This window comes from Pinus tabuliformis, chromosome 4_1 (genome assembly GCF_031772625.1).
Source record: "Pinus tabuliformis cultivar Carrire ecotype Pingquan chromosome 4_1, CPIR1, whole genome shotgun sequence".
Lineage (NCBI taxonomy): Eukaryota > Viridiplantae > Streptophyta > Pinopsida > Pinales > Pinaceae > Pinus > Pinus tabuliformis.
In genome coordinates, this window is record NC_142303.1 from 528915393 (window position 1) to 528937306 (window position 21914).

The 21914-nt window shown below is 39.7% G+C and overlaps 1 protein-coding gene across 3 annotated transcripts in view; it reads right to left on the bottom strand.

Annotated features, from left to right (window-relative positions):
• The window catches only part of LOC149176910 (uncharacterized), a 64397-nt gene extending 42777 nt beyond the window's left edge, over positions 1–21620 (bottom strand). For 2 of the 3 annotated variants that reach the window (XM_089420014.1, XM_089420013.1), the window contains exons 1-4: positions 21381–21620; positions 21148–21262; positions 839–1023; positions 482–627 (exon numbers count right to left, since the gene is read on the bottom strand). In XM_089420014.1, the coding sequence (XP_089276140.1) occupies positions 482–627; positions 839–1023; positions 21148–21262; positions 21381–21532 (598 nt within the window). In that variant the 5' untranslated portion in view covers positions 21533–21620. The remainder of the gene's footprint in view (positions 1–481; positions 628–838; positions 1024–21147; positions 21263–21380) is intronic. The other variant, XM_089420012.1, reaches the window with a different exon arrangement.
• Between the last annotated feature and the right edge of the window lie 294 nt (positions 21621–21914).

Sequence of the window (21914 nt, forward strand, 5' to 3'; positions counted from 1 at the left end):
CCATAATAGCAAGTTGACTGCTTTTATTATATTTTTTAATTTACTTTTTATAAATCAAAATTAATTCTTTAAGTCCACAGGGTCTTGGATAGGCGGTGGTCGGGTGCTCTGTTAAGGCACTCCTTGATGTGAAGTCACTGGTTCAATTCCCCGCCCCAATCGGGGTGATATATTGGACATGATGAAGATGTAGTCCTAACAAGCTTACAAAAAAAAAAAAAAAACTTTAACAAAAAATTGTCAAGAAATAATATAGACTATGCAGTAGTCTCTATTAGATGTCTCCTTAAGTGTTCCATCCGAAAAAAAAGTTCTATAGTTTTATAGTTCATAACATTAACTATGCTTTCATATTTAGTGGTTACAACTTACAACCAGTATGCCAGTGCCTTCTGAGTTCTGGCCCTCCAATGATTTCAATCAACTTGTGCCAACAATTTAAACAAGTCTGAAAACCAGAGAACCAGTAGTAAAAACTTACAGAACGAACAAACTTGTTGAAAGGCACTGACACCCTTATCAGTACGTCCAGCAACAGACACAGCCGCTTCAACTGAAGCTTTTTTAGCCTCTAGTTCTTGAGCCTTTTTCTCGTCAACAAATTTTCCAAGAGATTTTTCAACCAACCTAAGAGAACAAAAATAATTAAGATTGATAAGTTAGATCCATATATCATATTATATGCATACAATTCATCCATGTAAAATAGGTTATACACCACCTATCAGAAGATCTTATTTTAAAAATTTATTTATTTGTTCACTTGGTGTAGAATTACCAAGTTTAAACTCCGTATTAGCATCACATAACAGGAAATATTTCAAGACTGTTCAATCACCCTTGCACTGTATTCAGTCCTGGCTGTTTTTGCCACCCATCAAATTGATTTCCATCATAAGATAAAAGTACTTTGAATGTCCTCCTTGCCCACTTTCCTCCTTTTGCTTTTTTTGAGTTGTTTTCCAAAAGAATTCCCGTGCATGATGGAACAGCAGCATTTCCAGAGGGTATTGCAATATTTCCCTGGAAGACCAGTGTTCAATCAATCAAATTTAGAAAAGAGAAAAGAAAGAGGGTATTTCCTTTTCCATGTAAGATCTACTTTATAAAGTTCAATGCAATGACATGAAGGTATATTCTGAAAGATGCTCTCTCTCTCTCTCTCTCTCTGAACCTAGTAAAGATCAATTCAATTTCCTCCCCAGGAAAGCAGGGGCAAACATCACTCTTATATGTCACAACAAAATCTCGTTAACAGCTTCACTCCAAACATAAATGATGCTTTGATTTCAAGTGCTATAAAACAAGCGCTGAATGACATTGTAGTCATTGAAAGTAAGAAGGAGAATACATGAAAACACAAAGGAATCCCTTACTGCATCCCCAGGATACCTATGAGTTGCCTGGTCCCAAACTAGGGGCAAGCGACCTGTCCACTGCAGCAGGGGATGCAAAGCCATGCTACATAGATGAGAAATAAACTTTACATCTATGAGGTAATACTAAGTGGTGGGATTCAACTAATGCAAGTGCACTAATATGAATTTCAAAACTAGTTACCTATAGAATGAAGGCCAAAGGTGGAGAGGATCTTAAATCTCAAGAGATGCATATTATGACACCTCAATTTGATGTCAATCTCTAAAGTAGCTGGTGCCAAATAAAAAATAACTGACCAAAACATTGATGAAATTCTGGATGACTTTGTTGAATGGTTTTGTCATTGATGCCAATGTCTGTTATTGAACGCTCTTAATATTTGTCTGGACTGCATTAGTTGGAAGCTCCAATGAAAGGAAGGCTGGAAACCCTAGTAGCCCTGCATTTGTTGAGGTATTTGAGGATGAAGCTCAGTGAATTTGATCTTAAAATCATCTTGGTTGGGTTTTCCTCATTGAGCTGATTCCGGTGGTATATGGAATGCCACGAGAACCTTCACACTTTGAGAATTACGCTTGGTTGAAGTTGAAAGCCCCAACTTGTGGCCCAAAACCCCAAAGGGAGATGATGTGGAACCCCATCATTAGCCAAGCTCATGAAAGTAGGCTTTTCTTCAAACACCTATGGCTAAAAATAATTCATGAAGGGTTTCAAGCTTATGAGGCGGCTTTAATTTCAAATAAAAATTAAATCTTGACCCCATGATAGCAGGAAAATCCACTTTTCCTGCAAGGTTCCACTTCCTGAATCTCACACTCCTCAATCAATTGATTCACAACCTGCATGCATTAATAATTTATGGTGTGTGAATTTTTTTTCACATGTCCCAATTGCTGCTTCCTGCGTTTGACCATCAATTTGTCTTTGGCTCAGATTTGGGTGATTTCTTCATTCAACATTGAATCCTGAATGATTATTTAAAGTTGCCTCCCAGTCCTCATTTGATCTTCAACAAGTCTTCTCATTTGTTCAAGGAGTCAATCATGCAAAAATCCTTCTAATCCACACACAGTGAACTCTACAGCATGTACAGAATTCTTCACCTGAGTTATTTAACCACAAATTGTCCTTAATTCTTACACAGAATTACTTCTTCACATGATTTATAAATTAATCTATCATCAGTTTCAGGCTTCACACAGATGCTGAAACTCTGCTAATTCTAGATTTCAAAAAGACTAGAATTCTTCATTCATACAAACACACGGACAATTCATGAACACAGAAAATGTATGAAAACCCTGTTTCATTAATTAAAATCTATACATCACAAATACTCAGAAACTCTCTTCCACTCTTGGCCTGATTCTACATTCATTTGACAATTAGCTTTGCCCGTAAGCTTACAATGATTAAATACAAAGTTACAAGAAAAGTAGTTTTTCTACATCCATAAATCACTCCCTGATTTATTCCCTAAAGCTCTCATGATTTATTCCATGAAGCTCTCATGATTTATCCCCTAAATCTCTCATGCTTTTCAAGGTATATTAGCTTTTGCCTTGTGGACAAAATCTTTTCTATCCACAACTTTTCTAAAACTATAACTCATACTTTCTACAATAATTAAAGAATCTAAGATTATTTACAAACAAGGAATTAGAATTATTTTTAAATGTTGAAGCCCCTTTTGGAGCTTTATTTCCAAAAAGCCTTGATTTTTCAAAAATGACTTGAAAGTTCAGATGCTCCTGCATCACCCCTAAAGGCAAACGGCCTCATTTGGGCTCCAAATTTTAATTTCGAATTTTTGCATTAAGGATTTTCCCTCCAATTATTTTGAATTTCAAATGCTTGTTTCCATCCAAATCCTAATGTGTGTGTGTATGTATGTATATATATATATATATATATATAGGCACAGATATGAACACTTATCTGATCATATTAAATCAACTGGGAATTGAAGGAGGGACTGACTGATTAATAACCTGGTGACGCCTGTGTGAGATGGCTTGAGTTACAAGGTCACAGTATTTGTAGTTATCTGCATGGTGAAATATGTCTATTGGACATGCATTTGTATTGTCATTGAAAAACTGAGTAGGAATTTCTAGTTTATGATATAGTCATGGTTAATCGGCTATCTGGTATACAAGTAGAGTTTTTATGAGTTGTCATTATCCTCATGGTTTACTGAGTTATATACATAAGTGTACATAGTTTCTTGCATATGCATGGTTATTTAATATGCTAACCTGTTAGGCACTGTTAATAAGGGAATATTTGTTCCTATGCAGCTGCAACAAGATGGACTGCATGAATATGTTTGAACACTCAAGTTACGAGGACTAGTATATTCCAATAGATAAAAATATGATCTTGGTTATTTGCATGGTCCTTTGTGAGTGTTTAAGAATCTAGTTGAATGGCTATGGATGGGTCAAATATCATGTATTAACCTTCTTAATCACTAGAGGATATTTATGGTTGAGCTCTAAAAGAGCTTTTGCTGACTGATGAGCTTTATAGGGCTTATTGTCATTTATTGATGGTAACGTTCGTATGTATGACTAATTGAAGTTTTCCTTCCTCTTGATGTGCCGACGGAAGCAAGTATAAATATTGACGTAAGCGTATGCTCTTGTCAAGGGCATCTGGGATCAATATGACCTAAATCGCTAAGTATTGCAGCCTTGGGCTAGTTGGGATTAGTGATCTGTTTACAAAGAGATGATGCACCCATATGTGTGCATTTTAATGAACTGCACTGCATTCATCACACCTCGTTAAGGACATGTACATATATATATATATATATATCTATATATATATATATTCTTGTGTTTGCGTGGATCTTAGGCAGAATTACAAAACCTTAGTTAAATCCTTGAATCACTCATAGGAAACCCGGAAAGGTATTTGGGTGCGCTAAGTCAAAATTCACCCTGTGATCAAGCCGGAATAGGGCTAGTTCAAACCAGTTTGAGAGTTTGAACGTTCGAAGAGAGTAGCAAGTGCATACTCGTAGTAGGTTTGAACCTTGAATGGGCCAGACTCAACTGACGTGGAGGTTAAAATTGATCGAATTAATTAAAGCCCATTGGTACGGGACCCATCAAGGTTAGCATTGCTCGTGTTCTAGGTCGAACACATTTACTAAGGAAAAAGGGAAGCTAAACATTAACTAAAGTAAATAAGAAAATGCTTGCCATATAATGGGGGTGGGCTGGACCGGAATAGTTCAGGAGTTCAAGGCATTCAGGAGACTAAATGTGTCTGAGGCATTCAAGAGACCAGATGCAAGTCGGGCCTAGAGGTGCACGCCAAAGAATATAGTTTGAGGGTCTGAACCCCTGAACCTATGAATTGTTTAGAGGAGCCCAAACACACACGTGATGAAAGACTAGTTCAAGACTTCGAGGGTCCGGAGCTTTGGACTGGTGGAAGTCCATGAAGGTACCCAACTCCAAAGAATTAAAAATAACATAAATTCTTAACATAACACGCTACGGGGACAGATGTGTGGGCCCGGGGGGATATGTGACGTGGGAGGTGCGACGTGGGAGTAGTTAAGGACACACCGATGCCACAAGGTGACGTGGCACCACCTGCATAGGGTAGGGGTGCCACGTGGGCATCACATGGGCACCACATGGGTGCCATGTGGCAAGTCTTGCGAGTGTCACATGGACACCTTCTGGGTGCCAGGTTGTTATTTTTAGTTAAGAATGGTATGTTCTATGTTTAGCACAATTACTTCAATGTCCTTTAGCAGCCCAATGACAATTTCTAATTTAGTTTCCAATAGCAATCACATTAACCATTAATCACATTGACAGTAACTATAGATAGAACATGAAATAACCAAATGCAAAAAACAAGCCAAGACAAGGGGACACCAGATTTGGCAGATGCCAAGGAAAAACCCCAAGATGGGGAAAACCCTTTGATCAATTCTTCTTATTATTAGATCACATGTTCAGCACAGAGAGAGTACAAAAAGTCAAAGTTGACTTGCCAAATCAAAGTAAAAACAGTCTTGTCAAATCTGCAATAAAATTCAGCCCTAACCAAAAAGTCAACGCTAGTCAAAGTAGCAGCAAATTGTCCTCAAAGCAACTAGGTCATACCTAGTCAAACTCGCCCTGAACAAGAGATCAAAGTCAGCCCAAAACAGTCCCAAAGTCAACGGTCAAACTTTGCCTTGAAGTTTGTAGTCAACCTGCAATTTATCTTTGCAGTCAAAGTGCTCATAACACCTCAGTTTTTGTGCCAAAGAGTACGGCCTGCCCAAACAGAAAACTGCCCAAAATATCGAACTCAAAATCTGCATGGAAAGTCAAAGTCAACACTAGTCAAACTACAGGAAAGACTGAAATTTTCGGCCCTGAAATTCATCCTCCTTGCCACACGTGTGAGAGAAAGAATATGCCCAATAGTTGTACGAACCAATGAGAGAAGGAGAGAGAAAAATGTGTGAGTGATGATGATGCCAAATGAGGTGAGAGGTCACCTATATTTATACAAGTCGTTGAAGGTGAAGTGACATGTTCATGGGCTTCATGAGCCTACATGATGATGTGGCCGACCTTAACAATTTGCTCATGTGTGGGCATAAATTCAAAAACACATTTCTGCTTGTCCAAATTTGATGATCTTTAGATCAATTTTGGTCCTCTCGAAAAGAGGAATTTAATGCAATCATGATCTCCATTAAATGAGTTGTCCAAAGTGGAATTTGGCCCTAGTTGCCAATTTTAACACTCCCTCTCAACTAGGGAGAATTCCACCTGCCAATCCATCCATCATCATTGATCATCATGACATCTTATTATCATGAACCATCTTTGTATCTCGTCTCATCTCAGCTCTATTGAACATTGATATAAATATTGGAGAACAATCAATCAAGAGTGAGTCACAAGATCTTACCACTCTCCACTGACAAAAGTCAATCTAGAGGTAGAACCTCAATCAGACTTGATCCCAGATCAAGTTGTTAAACATCATGCATCCTAGACATGGGGAGTACGGCAGTACATGATGCATCCATCTATAGTGTTATGGGCCCTATCCACTTTTCCCAACTCATTGGCCATATGAGAGGTACTTCCCATGAGTCCTGGACTACATGGGTAGGGCGTATGTTGGGGCATCTGCAGGAGAAGGTGAACCACTCATCCTGCCCATATGCCATAAGAGAAGTGAACCACTCATCCTATGCATATGTCAATACTAGGGGAAGGTGAACCACTCACCCTACACACGTGTCACCAATCATCGGGGAAGGTGAACCACTCACCCTACACACGTGTCACCAATCGTAGGTGAAGGTGAACCACTCACCCTACGCACGTGTCACCAATCATAGGGGAAGGTGAACCACTCACCCTACACACATGTCAACCATCATGGGGTATCACAGGGGAAGGTGAACCACTCACCCCGTACACAGCACACCGATAGGGGAAGGTGAACCACTCACCCTGTACACAGCACACCGATAAGGGAAGGTGAACCGCTCACCCTATGGTCGCTTACAGCTCCAGAAGTACCCCAAGCCCCCAGGAGCTCCCAGAGTTCAATGTCCAACTCAAGTGGGACCCTTATGGGAGGTCCTTTCCATGACTCCAAGTCTCTCTCGAAAGGTTAAGAATTTGACCTTCCCTAAGGGCTTCGTGAGGATGTTTGCAACCTGTTCATCAATCTTGATGTGTTAGAGCCTTATTGCTCCCCGTTGTACCATATCTCGGATAAAGTGGTACCTGATATCAATGTGCTTGGAGCAGTCGTGGAACACAGGATTCTCTGAAAGGTGAATCCCACTCTGGGTGTCACAGTAGATCATGGTGGTATCCAGCACGTGCTCAAATAGCTCATTAAAAGGTTTCCTCAACCAAACAGCCTCACAACAAGCCATACTAGCAACAATGTATTCAACCTCGACGGTGCTTAAAGCAATCGATTTATGCTTCTTGCTCGTCCAAGAAATTGAAGCAGACCCCAATGAGAAGCAACATTTAGACGTGCTTTTTCGATCCACCACACTATCAGCCCAGTCAGCATCAAAATATCCATGCAGCGTCAAATTTCCGATAGTGCATCTCAGTCCATAGTTGATTGTGCCAAGAAGATATCTCAAGAGATTCTTAGCAGCAATCCAATGGATGTGATGAGGCTTGACCATAAATTGACTCAACATATTCGCAGCAAAGCATATGTTCGATCGAGAGTTTACCAAGAACATCAGGGCCCCCACAATTTGTCTATATTCAAAAGGGTTGGCCAATTCGGGCCCGACAGCACTTCCACATAGCTTCTTGAAGTTGAGTTCCATCTGAGTAGACACAAACTTGCAATCCACCATCCCACATCTCTCAAGCAACTTCACAATGTTTTTTCCTTAAGAAAAGAAAATCTCACCTGCCTTTTGCCAGACCTCCAAGCCTAGGAAGTAGTGCATCAGTTCTAGGTCCTTCATCTCAAATTCAGAAGTCATCTCCCTCTTCAATTGATAAATGAGAAGATCTGCACCTATCAGAAAGAGATCATCTACATAAAGGACCAAAATGAAAGGCATGTCCTTTTCAACCTTGAAGTATAAGTTAGGATTAGCATCGCTCCTCATAAATCCCAGCTTCATAAGATAGCTATCAATCCTCTCATACCAAGCCCTAGGGGCTTGCTTCAGCCCACAAAGGGCTTTCTTCAACCTACATATGTGTGTCCTTCGATCTTGTACTTTGAACCCCTAAGGTTGTTCCAAGTAGACTTCCTCCTTAAGCGAGCCATGCAAGAAAGCAGTCTTAACATCCATTTGATGTAGGCTCCATCCTTGAGAGGCAGCGAAAGCAATAATAGATCGGATAGTGGTATATCGAGCAATTGGTGCAAATATCTCATCATAGTCCACTCCTTCCTTTTGAGAGAAACCTCGAATAACGAACCTAGCCTTATACTTTTCAACACTCCCATCAACTCCATGTTTAATTTTGTAAAATCCATTTTGAGGTGACCATGAACTTGTCCTTGGGTCTAGGCACCACATCCTAGACATCATTCTTCATGACAAATCCGTATTCCTCATTCATCGCATCCTTCCATACTTGGTGCTTTACGGCTTCTTCGAACTTGCATGGTTTAGCTCAGTGTTGCGGGGGAGTGACCCCCCCCCCTCGATCCCGCTCCCAATCCGCGCTCCGGGCAGGAGCGACTCGGGAGCGGGTCGGAAGTGTGCTCCCTAAAAAAAATTCACTCCCTGCCTTTTCGGAGCATTTTGCCTTTTTGCAAAAAAATTTTTGTAGTAATGTTCAAAATGCAATTTTTTTGAAAGAAACAAATAATTTTTGAGTGGGGCAGCTTAATGATCAAGTCTAGGCCCTAGTATTGATATGCTATCCATGGTAATGTTAAATTCTTAAAGTAAAAGGATGAAACTTTTTCATCCTTTTACTTAAATTTTTAACATTACCATGAAATGACCCAAGATGTTTAAGAGTGGTTCTGACCTCATTGGATTTCATATGGAGAAAGTAGAATTTTAGATTTCATTCAAAATCCAGCAGACTTATCAGTTTTTCAGGATTTCAGGATTGGGGGATTGTAATGTTTCCATTGAATTTTGTCATGTATTAGGGTATGGAACTCGTATTTAATCAAGAGCACCAATCCCTCTATGTACCTTGATGTTAGTGACATTGGTTGTCAAACTCCTCTATCATGACCCTCCTAAAAATGTACACATCACTCAAACAAAATCTTGACTTGACATGGTATGCTTTTTCTATCTTATGGTAATGCTTAGAGGGTGATATTAATGACAAAGATCCCTATACAAATACAGAGGTAATGACAAAGATACCTCTGGATATTAATGCTTAGAGGGTGATATTAATGACAAAGATCCTAATTTTCCAACAAGACTAAAAAATTAGACATTTCTCGTGGTGGCAAGAGGCCCAAGCATAAGAAATAGATAATAGATTTACTTCTCTTTTCTAGTTTCTAGTAGCTTTTATAACTATTGACTCTTTCATATTTATTATGATATTTTTTTAAACAATATATGACAATTTAAGTTTGAAGTTGGCAATTATAACTCATTAGTAATGAATTATGAATATGATGCTTCATGAAAGTTGAAAGTTGTTTCATTTCATTTCATTTTATAACATTTCATTTCATGTTAGATATTATTTGTTGTAATGGTTACACTTAGCTTACAAGTACAACTTTGGTGATCAATGATGATAAATGTTATATATTGAATTTTGAAAGCTTGAAACTTTAAGATTGATGAATCATGAGACTCAATATGTTGTATGTTACTATGTTACTAACTTGTGGACGTGGTCGATGAAGATTATAACTTCTAGATTATTGTTGTTATATGGTTCAATCTATGTTTTTTTATGTTTTTTATATCTAATTCATTATTCTACATGTTTTTGTTGACATATATGTATCAAAATATAAAAAATATATATATAATATAAAAAACGCTCCGAAATTCGCTCCCAAACCGGGAGCTTCTGAAATGTCACTCCTGCTCCCGTTTTCACTCCCACTCCCCACTTTTGCTTCCGCTCCCAAGTAACACTACTTTAGCTTTGAATAATAGTACTCATAACAGCCAAGTACTATTGATACTTATTTGGCTTCTTACTTTCACAAAATGTCCCTCTTGGAGCAATATGTTTTTCAACATCTTCAAGAGTATCTTTGAGCCACAAAGGTCTTTTCCTTGAAGTATAGGTATCACCACAAGGTGGATCAATGGGATCCATCAAGCTTTCAATATCGAGCATAGGCTCGTCTATTGGAGGTTCACCCTGATTTTCCACAACATCATCATTGTCCTTCCTTGGGATAGGGAGATCTTTGGCTTTCCCAAGGGCGGTATCTTCATCGAAGGTGACATCATGGCTTACTTCCACATCTCTTTGACCAGGCACATAGATTCTATATGCCTTTGAATTTTCACTATAGCCAACAAATATACCTTTCTTCCCAAATGCTTCCAATTTGTTTCTTTTCTCCTTAGGCACATGAAAATACATGGGACAACCAAATATTCTAAAATGAGAAACATCAGGTTTTTTACCAATGAAAAGCTCCTCGGGTGTCTTGAAATCCAACGCTTGATGTGGGCTCCTATTTTGAACATACACAACAGCGTTGGCAGCTTCTCCCCATAATAACTTTGGTAGACATTGATCATGGAGCATGGCATGATTGGCTTTTATAATTGTTCGGTTCTTCCTTTCAACAACTCCATTTTGCTCAGGAGTGTATGATATAGTTCTCTCCCTCTTACTGTCAGCTTCTCTGCAAAAGTCATTGAATTCATTTGATTCATATCTGGTTCCATTGTCGGTCCTTAATATCTTGATTTTCTTCCCTATTTGATTTTCCACCAATGCTTTGAAAGAACGGAACTATTTGAACACTTCATCCTTCTTCTTCAAGAAATAGGTCCATGTTTTGCGTGAGAAGTCACCCACAAAGATTGCATAGTATAAGTATCCTCCCAATGATGTTACGAGCAACATACCAGATAGGTCAGAATGAACCAATTGAAGAATATCAGTAGTTTGGCTTTCACTAGAAGGGAATGGTCCCCTTGTAAGTTTCCCAGTTGCACAACCCTGACAAACACCTTCATGGTTCATGTTGAACTCCGGCATACCTCTGACCATCTTCCTTACCCCAGATAAGGCTTTGTAATGAAGATGGGCAAATCTCTGGTGCCATAATTCAGATTGAAGAGAAGTATCGCAAGTCAAGGCTCCCAAAGGACTTCCTCCAACTTGATAGAGACCATCAACCCTAAATCCAAGTGTCAATGCATCTTTAAGGTTTCTTTGCCAAATACATATCTTTCCATCAATGAATGCTACCTTGAAGCATTTATCTTCCATCACATAAATAGACACCAAGTCCTTCTTCAAATTGAGCGCATACAACACTTCTTATAGATGAATGGTTTGACCTTGATTCAAGTGAAGAGTGACAGTACCTACCCCTTTCACGAGTTTGGTGGCATTATCTCCAAGTATGATCTCCAAATTAGTCTTCTTTTCAACCAAATTTGAGAGGGCCTCCTTGTACCCAATGAAATGCCTTGAGGCTCCACTATCAATCAACCAATGATCCAAAGTATCTGAAGGAGAGGCAATACATGAAGTGGAAATAAGATAAAAACTCATTTTATTTTTCTACAACATTACTTTCATCATACCTGGTATTTCTCGTCCTTTTCAAAGACCAACCATTTCCATTTCGAGCAGCGGAAGCATTCCTCTTTCCTTTGTTGTTGAACCTGTTGTTCCTTTGATTGCCATTGCCTTTGAAATTGTCGTTGTTGTTGTCATCCCTTGAAGAATTCTTCTTGTGAGGACACTCTCTAGCATAGTGGTCGAACCTGTTACATTTGTAGCACCTTCCTTTTCTTCCTTCTTTGAATCCCTGCTTGAATCCTTGACCCTATCTCCTTGGATCAGCGTTATTCTTCCTCTTTACATGAGTGGAGAAAGTAGTAGGTTCATTTCCATTTGAGGGCTTGTCTCTCTCCATCATCCTCATCTCCTCTTGAGTGCATCTAGCCAATAATTCATTGAAACTAGGTATACTGTCATAATTGAGAATGGTGGTGTTAAACACATCACATGCTCTTGAAAGACCTCCAAGTGCAATGAGAGTGAGCTCCTTGTCAGCAATAACTTCTCCAATAGATAGTTGGTCATTATTGATTTGTGTTATTCTCGTAAAGTAGGATTGAATAGACTCCCCTTTATTCATCTTGATGTCCTTCAACTTGTTCTTCAGAAAGAGGATTTGATTTGCATTATTCACTTTGAACATCCCAACCAACTCATCATACATCTCCTTAGATGTTCCCAAATCAGAAATATAAGCAACTGAATGCTTTTGAATGGAGTCTACGATCATTTTCTTAGCTTTGACCTCACCTTTCTCATACATCATCTTCGCAACAGTAGGTGCATTTGAAGGAGGCTCCACCACTTTTTCCTACACATAGTCCATTGCATCATGCTCTTCCAAAGTCATTTTCCATGCATGATAGTCAGATTTGTCATTGAGCTTGTCCTCGGTCTTGAAGTAAGATGTAGATGCCATGGGAACTTGTCCAATAGATCTCTCTTAGTGATTGCTTTTCTCTCTCTTGCTTGGGCTTTGTCTTCACCTGGGCTCTGAAACCATGTTAATTTTAGTTAACAATGGTATGTTCTATGCTTAGCACAATTACTTCAATGTCCTTTAGCAGCCCAATGACAATTTCCAATTTACTTTCCAATAGCAATCACATTAACCATTAATCACATTGACAGTAACTATAGATAGAACATAGGAATCGAACAGGAGTTCCTCAATTACTTCAAGAAGATGAATCAAGAACCCAACATAAACAGAACAGAGGCTATTGATAAAATTATCAGACATATACCCAGATTAATCACTGAAGATCACAATATTCTTCTTCTCAAGCCCATAAGTCTTCAGGAGGTTGAGACTGCGGTAAATCAGCTAAAAGCAGGGAAAGCGCCAGGACCAGACGGATTTACTTCAAACTTTTTTCAGCATTTCTGGGATCTGGTCAAATGGGAAGTTTGGCAGGTCGTGGAAGAATCGCGCACTCTAAGATGGATGTATCCAGGTCTGAACGCAACATTCATTGCATTAATCCCCAAAGCAGAGGAATCCAACACTCCGGACAAATACAGACCAATTGCTTTGTGCAACATTATATACAAGATTGTCTCCAAGGTCATAGCTTCCAGACTGAAGCCCATGCTTCCCCTCATCATATCTCCAGAACAATCTGGTTATGTAGAAGGAAGGCAGATCACGGATGGGATCATTTTAACCCATGAAATAATCCACTCTCTCAAGCATTCAAAAAAACCAGGTATGATGCTCAAAATTGATTTGTCTAAGGCTTTTGATAGTATCAGTTGGGAATATATGCAAAAAATCCTCAAAGCCTTTGGTTTCGCCCCCTCCTGGATCAGATGGATCAGCAATCTTCTATCCTCCTCGTTCTTCTCTATTCTCATTAATGGAATCCCGTCGCCCACCTTCCGTCCTTCTAGGGGGATCAGACAAGGGGATCCTCTCTCGCCCTTTTTGTTTGTCATCTTAGCTGAAGGACTAGGCCGTAGCATTAAATCGGCTATCCATTCTCACAACCTTAAGGGTCTAGCTTTCCACCAGGCCCCTGCCTTTTCGCACCAGCAATTCGTAGATGATAACATGCTATTTGGTCATCCCTCTGTTCAAGAAGCTCAATCTTTTAAATCAATTCTTGAAAACTTCTCGGAAGCCTCAGGAGCTCTCATCAACAAAGTCAAATCTTAGATATTCTTTTTCAATACGCCTCCCACTACCCAAAGAGCTATAGCCCGTATCCTAGGCTTTACCATCGCTTCCCTCCCTTCTAAATATTTGGGAGCTCCCTTAAGTGCCTCGGCTCTCAAGCATTCCTCTTGGAATAGCCTTTTAGAAAAACTGGAAGCCAGACTGTTCCTCTGGACTCATAGAGCTCTTAATATGGCTAGTAGGATAGTGTTAATTAAAGTTGTTCTACAGTACATGCCTCTTTACCTCTTTTCTATATTGGCGGCACCTAAGTGGGTGCTCAAAGCTATCAAACAGCTCCAGCGTAATTTCTTATGGGGAAGTTCGGGGCCAAATCGAAAGTGGGCTCTTGTCAAATGGGAGAAAGCTTGTTAAAAAAGCAGGAGGCATTGGACTAAGAGACCCAGAACATAGCAATATGGTAATGGGGGCAAAAATCTGGTGGAAATGGCTCACAAATCCCAGCACACCTTGGGCTTCCCTATAGACAGCAAAATATGCAAGAAACATACCCTTAGAGGAGAGAATTAGAATGTCAGAAGTCAGTAAAGGTTCGGTTATTTGGAACTCAGCCATTCAACATCAAGATATAATTCAAAAGCACAGTTTTTGGGAGGTGAAAGATGGCCACACAGCAAGGTTTTGGGAAGACTCATGGCAGCAGCTTCCAAACCTCAGAGCTATTATTCAGGGAATCTCAGATCAAGATATAAATCAGTATGATAAGGTAAGTCACTTTTGGAACTCACACACTGACCAAGAACATAGAGAGTGGAAAGAAGCTAGTCATATATCACCTCACAGCCCGGAGCAAACTCAACTTTCTCTCTCCTCGGAACTTCAAAAACGTAAAATTCTAAAGTCGGCAGGCATGGATATTCTCAGATGGGGATATGAGGAAAAGGGTACCTTCACAACCAAAGAAGCCTACAAAATCATAATCAAAAACAAAGTAATCAGAAACAATTTATGGGATAAAATATGGAACCCCTCCATATGGCCGAAGGTTTCTACTTTTCTGTGGCTTCTATCACACAATAGAATTCTCACATGGGACAACCTCAGGAAAAGGAACTTCTCTGGGCCATCCATTTGTCTCAACTGCAAACAGGAAGAGGAATCAGCATTACATCTTATGTAAACCTGTCCGCTTGGAAGGAAATTGTGGGAAAAGGTCACATTTCGCTGTCAGAAGGATGGCAGAGTGGCTGGGGACATTAAAGGCACCCTTCGCACCTGGAGCCAAGAGCCATATCAGAGCAAAGTTTTAAACAAACTATGGCAAATCATACCGGGATTACTGATGTGGAATATCTAGAAGGAGAGAAAAAGAAGGATTTTTAAAGATCAATTACTGAAGATTGAGCAGATATGGACCGGGTTCCACCATAACATCAAAGAAACTTTATCTATCAAAGGATGGTCACAAGAGGACTTCCCATCACTACCGCAGGAACAAGCTATATGGGACAACTGGCAGATACAATTACAGAAGCCGACTTCTTCTAAAGAAAATTCCTCAAGGTATCAAGAGTCCACCGCAAGCTGGACTCCACCGCCAATCAATGTGTTTCAACTCAACTTTGATGGTGCATCGAAAGGGAATCCTGGGAGAACGGGATATGGGGGAGCCATCAAAAACTACCAGGGTACTCCCCTCATCACTTTTTTTGGCTCAATTGGCTGGAATACTAATAATGCAGCGGAATTGGAAGGATTATGGAGAGGGCTTAATCTGGCGCAAGAACGAGGGCTCCTTCCTCTTATAGTGGAAGGGGACTCCCAAATCATCATCAATATGGCCTCAAAACTTCTGCAGGGATCACCTGTTCACAAGGTCAGTAGCAGCTGGAGAATGGCCTCTCGACTTGAGCTACTACAACAATGGCTCATTCATAATCAGGCTATTTCCTTTAAACATATCAGAAGGGAAGGGAACAAACTGGCAGACTTCCTTGCTAATTTAGGAGTGGACAGTGGAAGGGAATTCTTTGAAGGCTCTATATCTTGCATAGCTTCCGAGAACCAACTTTCTACCTTCCATTCTATAGTAACAAGAGATATGCAGTCGAAGGAAGACTCACACCCGGATGCGAGTGTCTTTAATAGATGTTAATGCTGGAGCATGCGAAGCCGGCAACTGGCACGCAGTTAAGCAGGGTAAGGCGGTTCGAGGCAGGTAATTAATCAGCATTAATGAAAGCCCGAGCTCGAAGTACGCAGATGAAAGTTATCAAGATGGCGTGCACTCGCCATGGTTCATTTGTTCTGGTCTTTTCAGGTATCAATGTAGTGTTTCTGGTTTCTTCAAGCAGAGGTCTCTTCTGGTGGTCATGGTCTCAGAGTCTTAGTGTAATCCAGAGAATTTGGAAGCCACCATGGTCCCATAACTGCTCTCATTTGGTCAGCTTCAGGTATACAGTTCTGCCTCTTTCCGAAGGCGTTGGGTGCATTAAGTTAGTTTTCTCCATCTGTGTCTGGTGTCTTAAGTCAGTCTTCTGGTTCATCTCTGTAAGGGATTTGGTTTTTGTCCTTGTTGACGGTGTCTGGGTTGGGTATTGGGCTTATTCAGTCGTTGTTGGGTACTTTCTTGAGGTCGAGTCTATCTTATGTGTGCTTGGCTACTGGGTCTTACATACAAAAGTCTGGTTCTCAATTTGGTTACACTTAGTCTGCGAGGTGCTTCTCCCTCACCCTCAATCCTTTAGCATCTTCATTCCGTTGTTATATTCTGTTATGGCCCGTCGTCGTGGTATTCCCAGGCGTGGGAGCAACTCGGGGTCCCTGGGAGGGTCGGGGGGCGTGGTAGCTCTGCGCCTCGTCATATATCCCCGTTAGCTACTGCTTCGCCTTCCTCTCCGCCCTCTGACTATTCTGGTCCCTCCCTAAACAGTTCTCTTCATACATCCAGGTTTAAGTTCAAAAGCAAACTTAACAGACCGCTCATCTCAGCTATAATCACGGTTATCTTCTCGGAGGAAGAAGATGAGCTCACAAGCTCAGTTGAAAATTCCAAGAAACAGTCGCTTTCTCAGAATTCCAGTGCTTCTCAGAGCAGCTTGGCTGGTGCTGTCCTCAAGGTTTCTGTTGCGGTGCACGAAGAGGGTCAACAGAAAGATGCTCGCCATCAGCTGGACTCTCCTCAGGAGCAAATCATAGCTTGTGAGTCGGCGCGCCTCTATGAAAGTGTTCTGCACCTTGTGCCTCCTCCAGAAGGCAACTTGATGGAAGCTGAAGATGAGGTGATGGTAACCTGGGCAAGATCCCCCAACCAGGTTAATGAAAATGCTACAGATGCGCCACAGCAGGTTTAATTACCTTCGGCTTCAGCTACAGGAAAGCAAGTCAGTTTTTGTTTTCGTTTTGTGCATGGCATCTGATACCATCAGCATGAAATTGTTCATTCTCCAAGATATAATTCTGGCTTTCCTTTTTTGTAATGGTGGTAAAGGACAGTATTTTGTAATAGGGTAGCTCACTCTGAAGTGTTTAGCTCTGTTTAGTCTTGGGTCTATATAGTTATGTTCTGTTTTGAGGCTATGATTATCATTTTTGTAAACAGAAGGAAAAGCGCTACCTGCAACGGTTCTTTGACAGAGGGCTGGCTACGGCCCCCTCAGAGGTTCAAACCTCTTTGTAAATATTTTTTCTCTTTTTAATCTTAATAGAATAGTCTTTACTCAGAAAAAAACTATAGATAGAACATGAAATAACAAAATGTAGAAGACAAGCCAAGACAAGAGGACACCAGATTTGGCGGATGCCAGGGAAAAACCCCAAGATGGGGAAAACCCTTTGAACAATTCTTCTTCTTATTATATATAATGTTCAACAGAGAGAGAGTACACAAAGTCAAAGTTGACTTGCCAAATCAAAGTCAAAATAGCCATGTCAAATCTATAATTAACTACAGTAAAATTCAGCCCTAACCAGAAAGTCAACACTGGTCAAAGTAGAAGTAAAATGTCCTCAAAGCAGCTCGGTCATACCCAGTGAAACTCGGCCTGAACATGAGGTCAAAGTCAGCCCAAAATAGTCCCAAAATCAACGATCAAACTTGGTCAAACTCTGCCCTGAAGTCTGCAATCAACCTGCAGTTTATCTCTCTAGTTAAAGTGCTCAGAACACCTCGGTTTTTGTGCCAAAGAGTATAGCCTACCCAAACAAAAAACTACCCAAAATATTGAACTCAAAATCTGCCTGGAAAGTCAAAGTCAACGTTAGTCAAACTACAGGAAAGACTGAAATTTTCGGCCTTGTAATTCTGTCTGAAATTCGTCCTCCTTGCCACACGTGTGAGAGAAAGAATATGCCCAATAGTTGTACGAACCAATGAAAGAAGGGGAGAGAAGAATGTGTGAGTGATGATGATGCCAAATGAGGTGAGAGGTCACTTTTATACAAGTCGTTAAGGGTGAAGTGACATCTTCTTGGGCTTCATGAGCTTACATGATGATGTGGCCGACCTTAACAATTTGCACATGTGTGGGCATAAATTCAAAAACACATTCTTCTTGTCCAAATTTGATGATCTTTAGATCAATTTTGGTCCTCTCGAAAAGAGGAATTTAATGCAATCATCATCTCCATCAAATGAGGTATCTAAAGTGGAATTTGGCCTCGTTGCCAATTTTAACAAGATATCACATGGGTGCCACATGGTAGATTCTCGCCTATGTGGAAGGGTTTAAATGGTGAAACTTCAAACAGTTGTATCTTTTGATCCAAGTGTCGATTTAGGATAAAATTTATATCACCAAAAATATCTCCACGAGTTGAACACGATGGTGCTATCCAAAGTTAATTATGCTAACTTTTGGAGAATAAGACTTTTGAGACCCCATTTCCATAACAAAACCATGGAGGTCGGGTTAGCTTGATGTAGCAACCCTCCCACTACCCGAGAACAGTACAGGGGGCGGGAGGTGGTGTTACATATATGATGTGTACACACACACATAAAAACAATGTACTATTTTATAAAAAGCACATTATATTGAAACTTGAAAATGAAGCATTATAAATAAATAAGCAAGAACATTTAAATGACAATAATAAATGTCAAACGATTTTCCACCACCATTTATTTTGGGATTCTCATTATTGGTATCACCCTTTGCCTCTACCTTAATCCTCTAGGGACATCAATCAACACCACCCAACTTTGATAAAGCTACCTAATCCAAGATTTAAAATATGCTAGACAAAACTTACCATGCCTAATCAACAATTTTGGTTGAGTGAAGGGTACATTTTTGCTAAGGCCCCAATAGAGGAGTCCAACAATCAATATCACCGAAATCAAGGCACATAAAGGGCTTGGTGCTCTTGATTAAATTCCAATCCCATACCTTCATACATGATAGAATCTAATGAAAAAGTTGCAATCCTACCAATCCCGAAATCTTGAAAATTGTTAATTCTGTTGAATTTTAAATGGGAAATGAAATTCTACTTTCTCCATATCTTTCTTTTTCTTTCTTTTACTTTAAGAATTGAACATTGCCATTAAATATTAGCATTTCTAGTGCAAATTGACAGTGAAACCCTCCTTTAAAGAAAAAACTCTGCTCTGAAGCTTATAGAAGTACCACTAATTCATAATTAACCTCTAATTAGGCATTAAAACCAAAAATTTGGATCCCAACAATCAAATTAAGGCAAAATCAAACAATTTTTTTTGGAAACACACCGTACAAACACTGAAACACGTTTCAGTCTGTATGAAACACGTTTCACTTACAGACTAAAATGCATTTCAGCATTTCAGTACGGAAACGCAACTAATACGAGGGGGGGTCACGTTTCCTGCAACATTGTTGGAATCTCTCTGGGCCACATTGGTGTTTTCCTTCTTCCCGTGACCATCCGAAGCTTGTTAGGATCAGCTCCTGGTCTGAAGCATTTTTCTCTTTTCTTTGTAGCTTTTTGAAAGATCTTCTCATAGCAGGTGGTAAATAAATGGTCTTCAATTCTTAATCATGGCGATTTCTACATCTGCATTTCACATTTTCATAATCCAATACCCGCCACAAAGAAGTGCCTGAGTATTATAGAACTATCTCTTCATGAAGTTCTTTACAAAGGTCTAACTCCACAATTCTGACATAGAAAGAAAGCTTCTTGTCCTTGGGCTTGTTTGATACAATTAACTAATTTCATTTACCTTCTAACACCGGATACATCAAGAGATGCAACATATGATGAGAAGCTTAACCCAGATCTGGATGGACAAACAAACTGGGGTCGTTGGATGAAACTCGGGAACCCTTGGTTTCAAGAATAACCAAGCTCTTTTACATAGCCAATGCCTCCGTCCAACAGTGTCCTTTTACTTGGTTTCCAAGATCATAAAAACTTTAGTTAAAAAACTCCTGAACACAGATATAAAACACTCTTTGACATCCAGTCGAAGAGAAACGCACTGCGACGCTAAAGACAGCTACATATAAAATCCCACATGTTCTATAAAAGCAGTTCCCATATTACATTTAGTGAAGGAAACTCCTCTGCCTTTTTGGGGTCTTTGCGGACATTAATAAAATGATTTATCAAATTCGGTTCATCCAAGAAGGCAGCCATTGGAATCCCACAACAGTCAGCACCATGTTATTCTTTATTATTTCTAGATTTGGGTTGAAGATGTTTTAGGCACTCTCATGGTGTATCTCTGGTCCCTATTGAAGTAATCATGTCAGAAATGGAAGGGAAAAAAAAATAGATTTAATGAAGTAGGGCAGTGCATGACAATGAATTCACTCGCCGCCAATCAATAGAAAAAGAAGCAGATCGTCTTCAAAACCGACACAATACGAGAACCAAAATCAGAAATTGGAAGAAAAAGATATCAGGATGTAGTAGCATTTAGTGATTGGCATCAATCCCCTAAATGGTTCTCATCAGTCTCCCTCCATGTGGGATCTAATGTCAACCACTGGCCATGCTTTCGAACCCTAAAGAACCATTTAAACAATAACACAGATAACATACACCACGAAAACCAAATGCTTTATACAACCATTTGAACTCTGTTTTTTTTCTGGGAATATAGTTCCTCGCTCCTCTCTATATTGAGCATTCCAAATTAGGACGCCGGTATTACAACCTGCCCCTCCACAGAATTCTTCTCTCTTCCCTGGTTTTTTGGATGAAAAATAGCACCCACCAACCAAAATACCTGCTGGAGACTTAATGGTATTTGACATCCATGAACTTTCGCTAAAAAAGCATCTACCAATCAAGCTAACCCTCGGGGCCTCCAATGCATTATATTATATAATCTCACATATTAAAGTGTTTCTTTAAATCCTCCTCCATCTACTCCCACTTCTACTATTTTATTTCTAAGCACAGTTTGAGAACCCAATATGATACAGAAACTCACACCTTTTTAGATCCATGGAACACTAAATCTGAAAGAGATAGACGCCCAGCTCCCAAATGAGAGTAGAAATCCGTAACATCCTCCCAAGGCCTGTCATACAGATATTCATATGACTCCCTGCCAAAACAATGTTATTACTCAGTAAAGAAAACAACTAGGGGCGTTTATTTGAATAAACCAGAAACGTTTTCTTGTGTTTTTTTCTTCTGGGGTGAAAATAAAAGAAGATACGTACCTGGCAGTCCATCTGAATTCTCTGCAGTCATCCTGGTGATCATAGTGAACGTGGTGTTGTTCAGTGTCTACGTCTGTTCTCATCTTCCTTATAATTGTCGACACTTTGCAGGGCTCCCTCCACCAGATAGGTGCCCTGTACAGGACGTTCATTCAGAAGAGTGTTTGATGTTGTGTATCAGAACATCCTGCATGAGGTTCTCTTTGTAACAATGATAAACCTTCCTTTTGCCCAAATATTTGTAAGGAATGACATTTTATTTTCCAGCATTTTTTAATTTTATCATAAGAGACAGTGGTGGTGGTTAAAATTTATCAAATTTGGCTATTAAAGTTTTAAAGTATCATTTAATTTGTTTTAAAAATTTTGATGTTATAATAATATTTTGAAATTCAGATTTAATTTTGATGTAGGTGAGATATTTCTAAAAGGGGGAGGTTGAACTGTTTTATAATTGGAACTTTTAGTAGGTGAAATAATTTTTTGTCATATATTGATTTTTTGTATTTTTTAAAATGTATTTTTGAATGTATA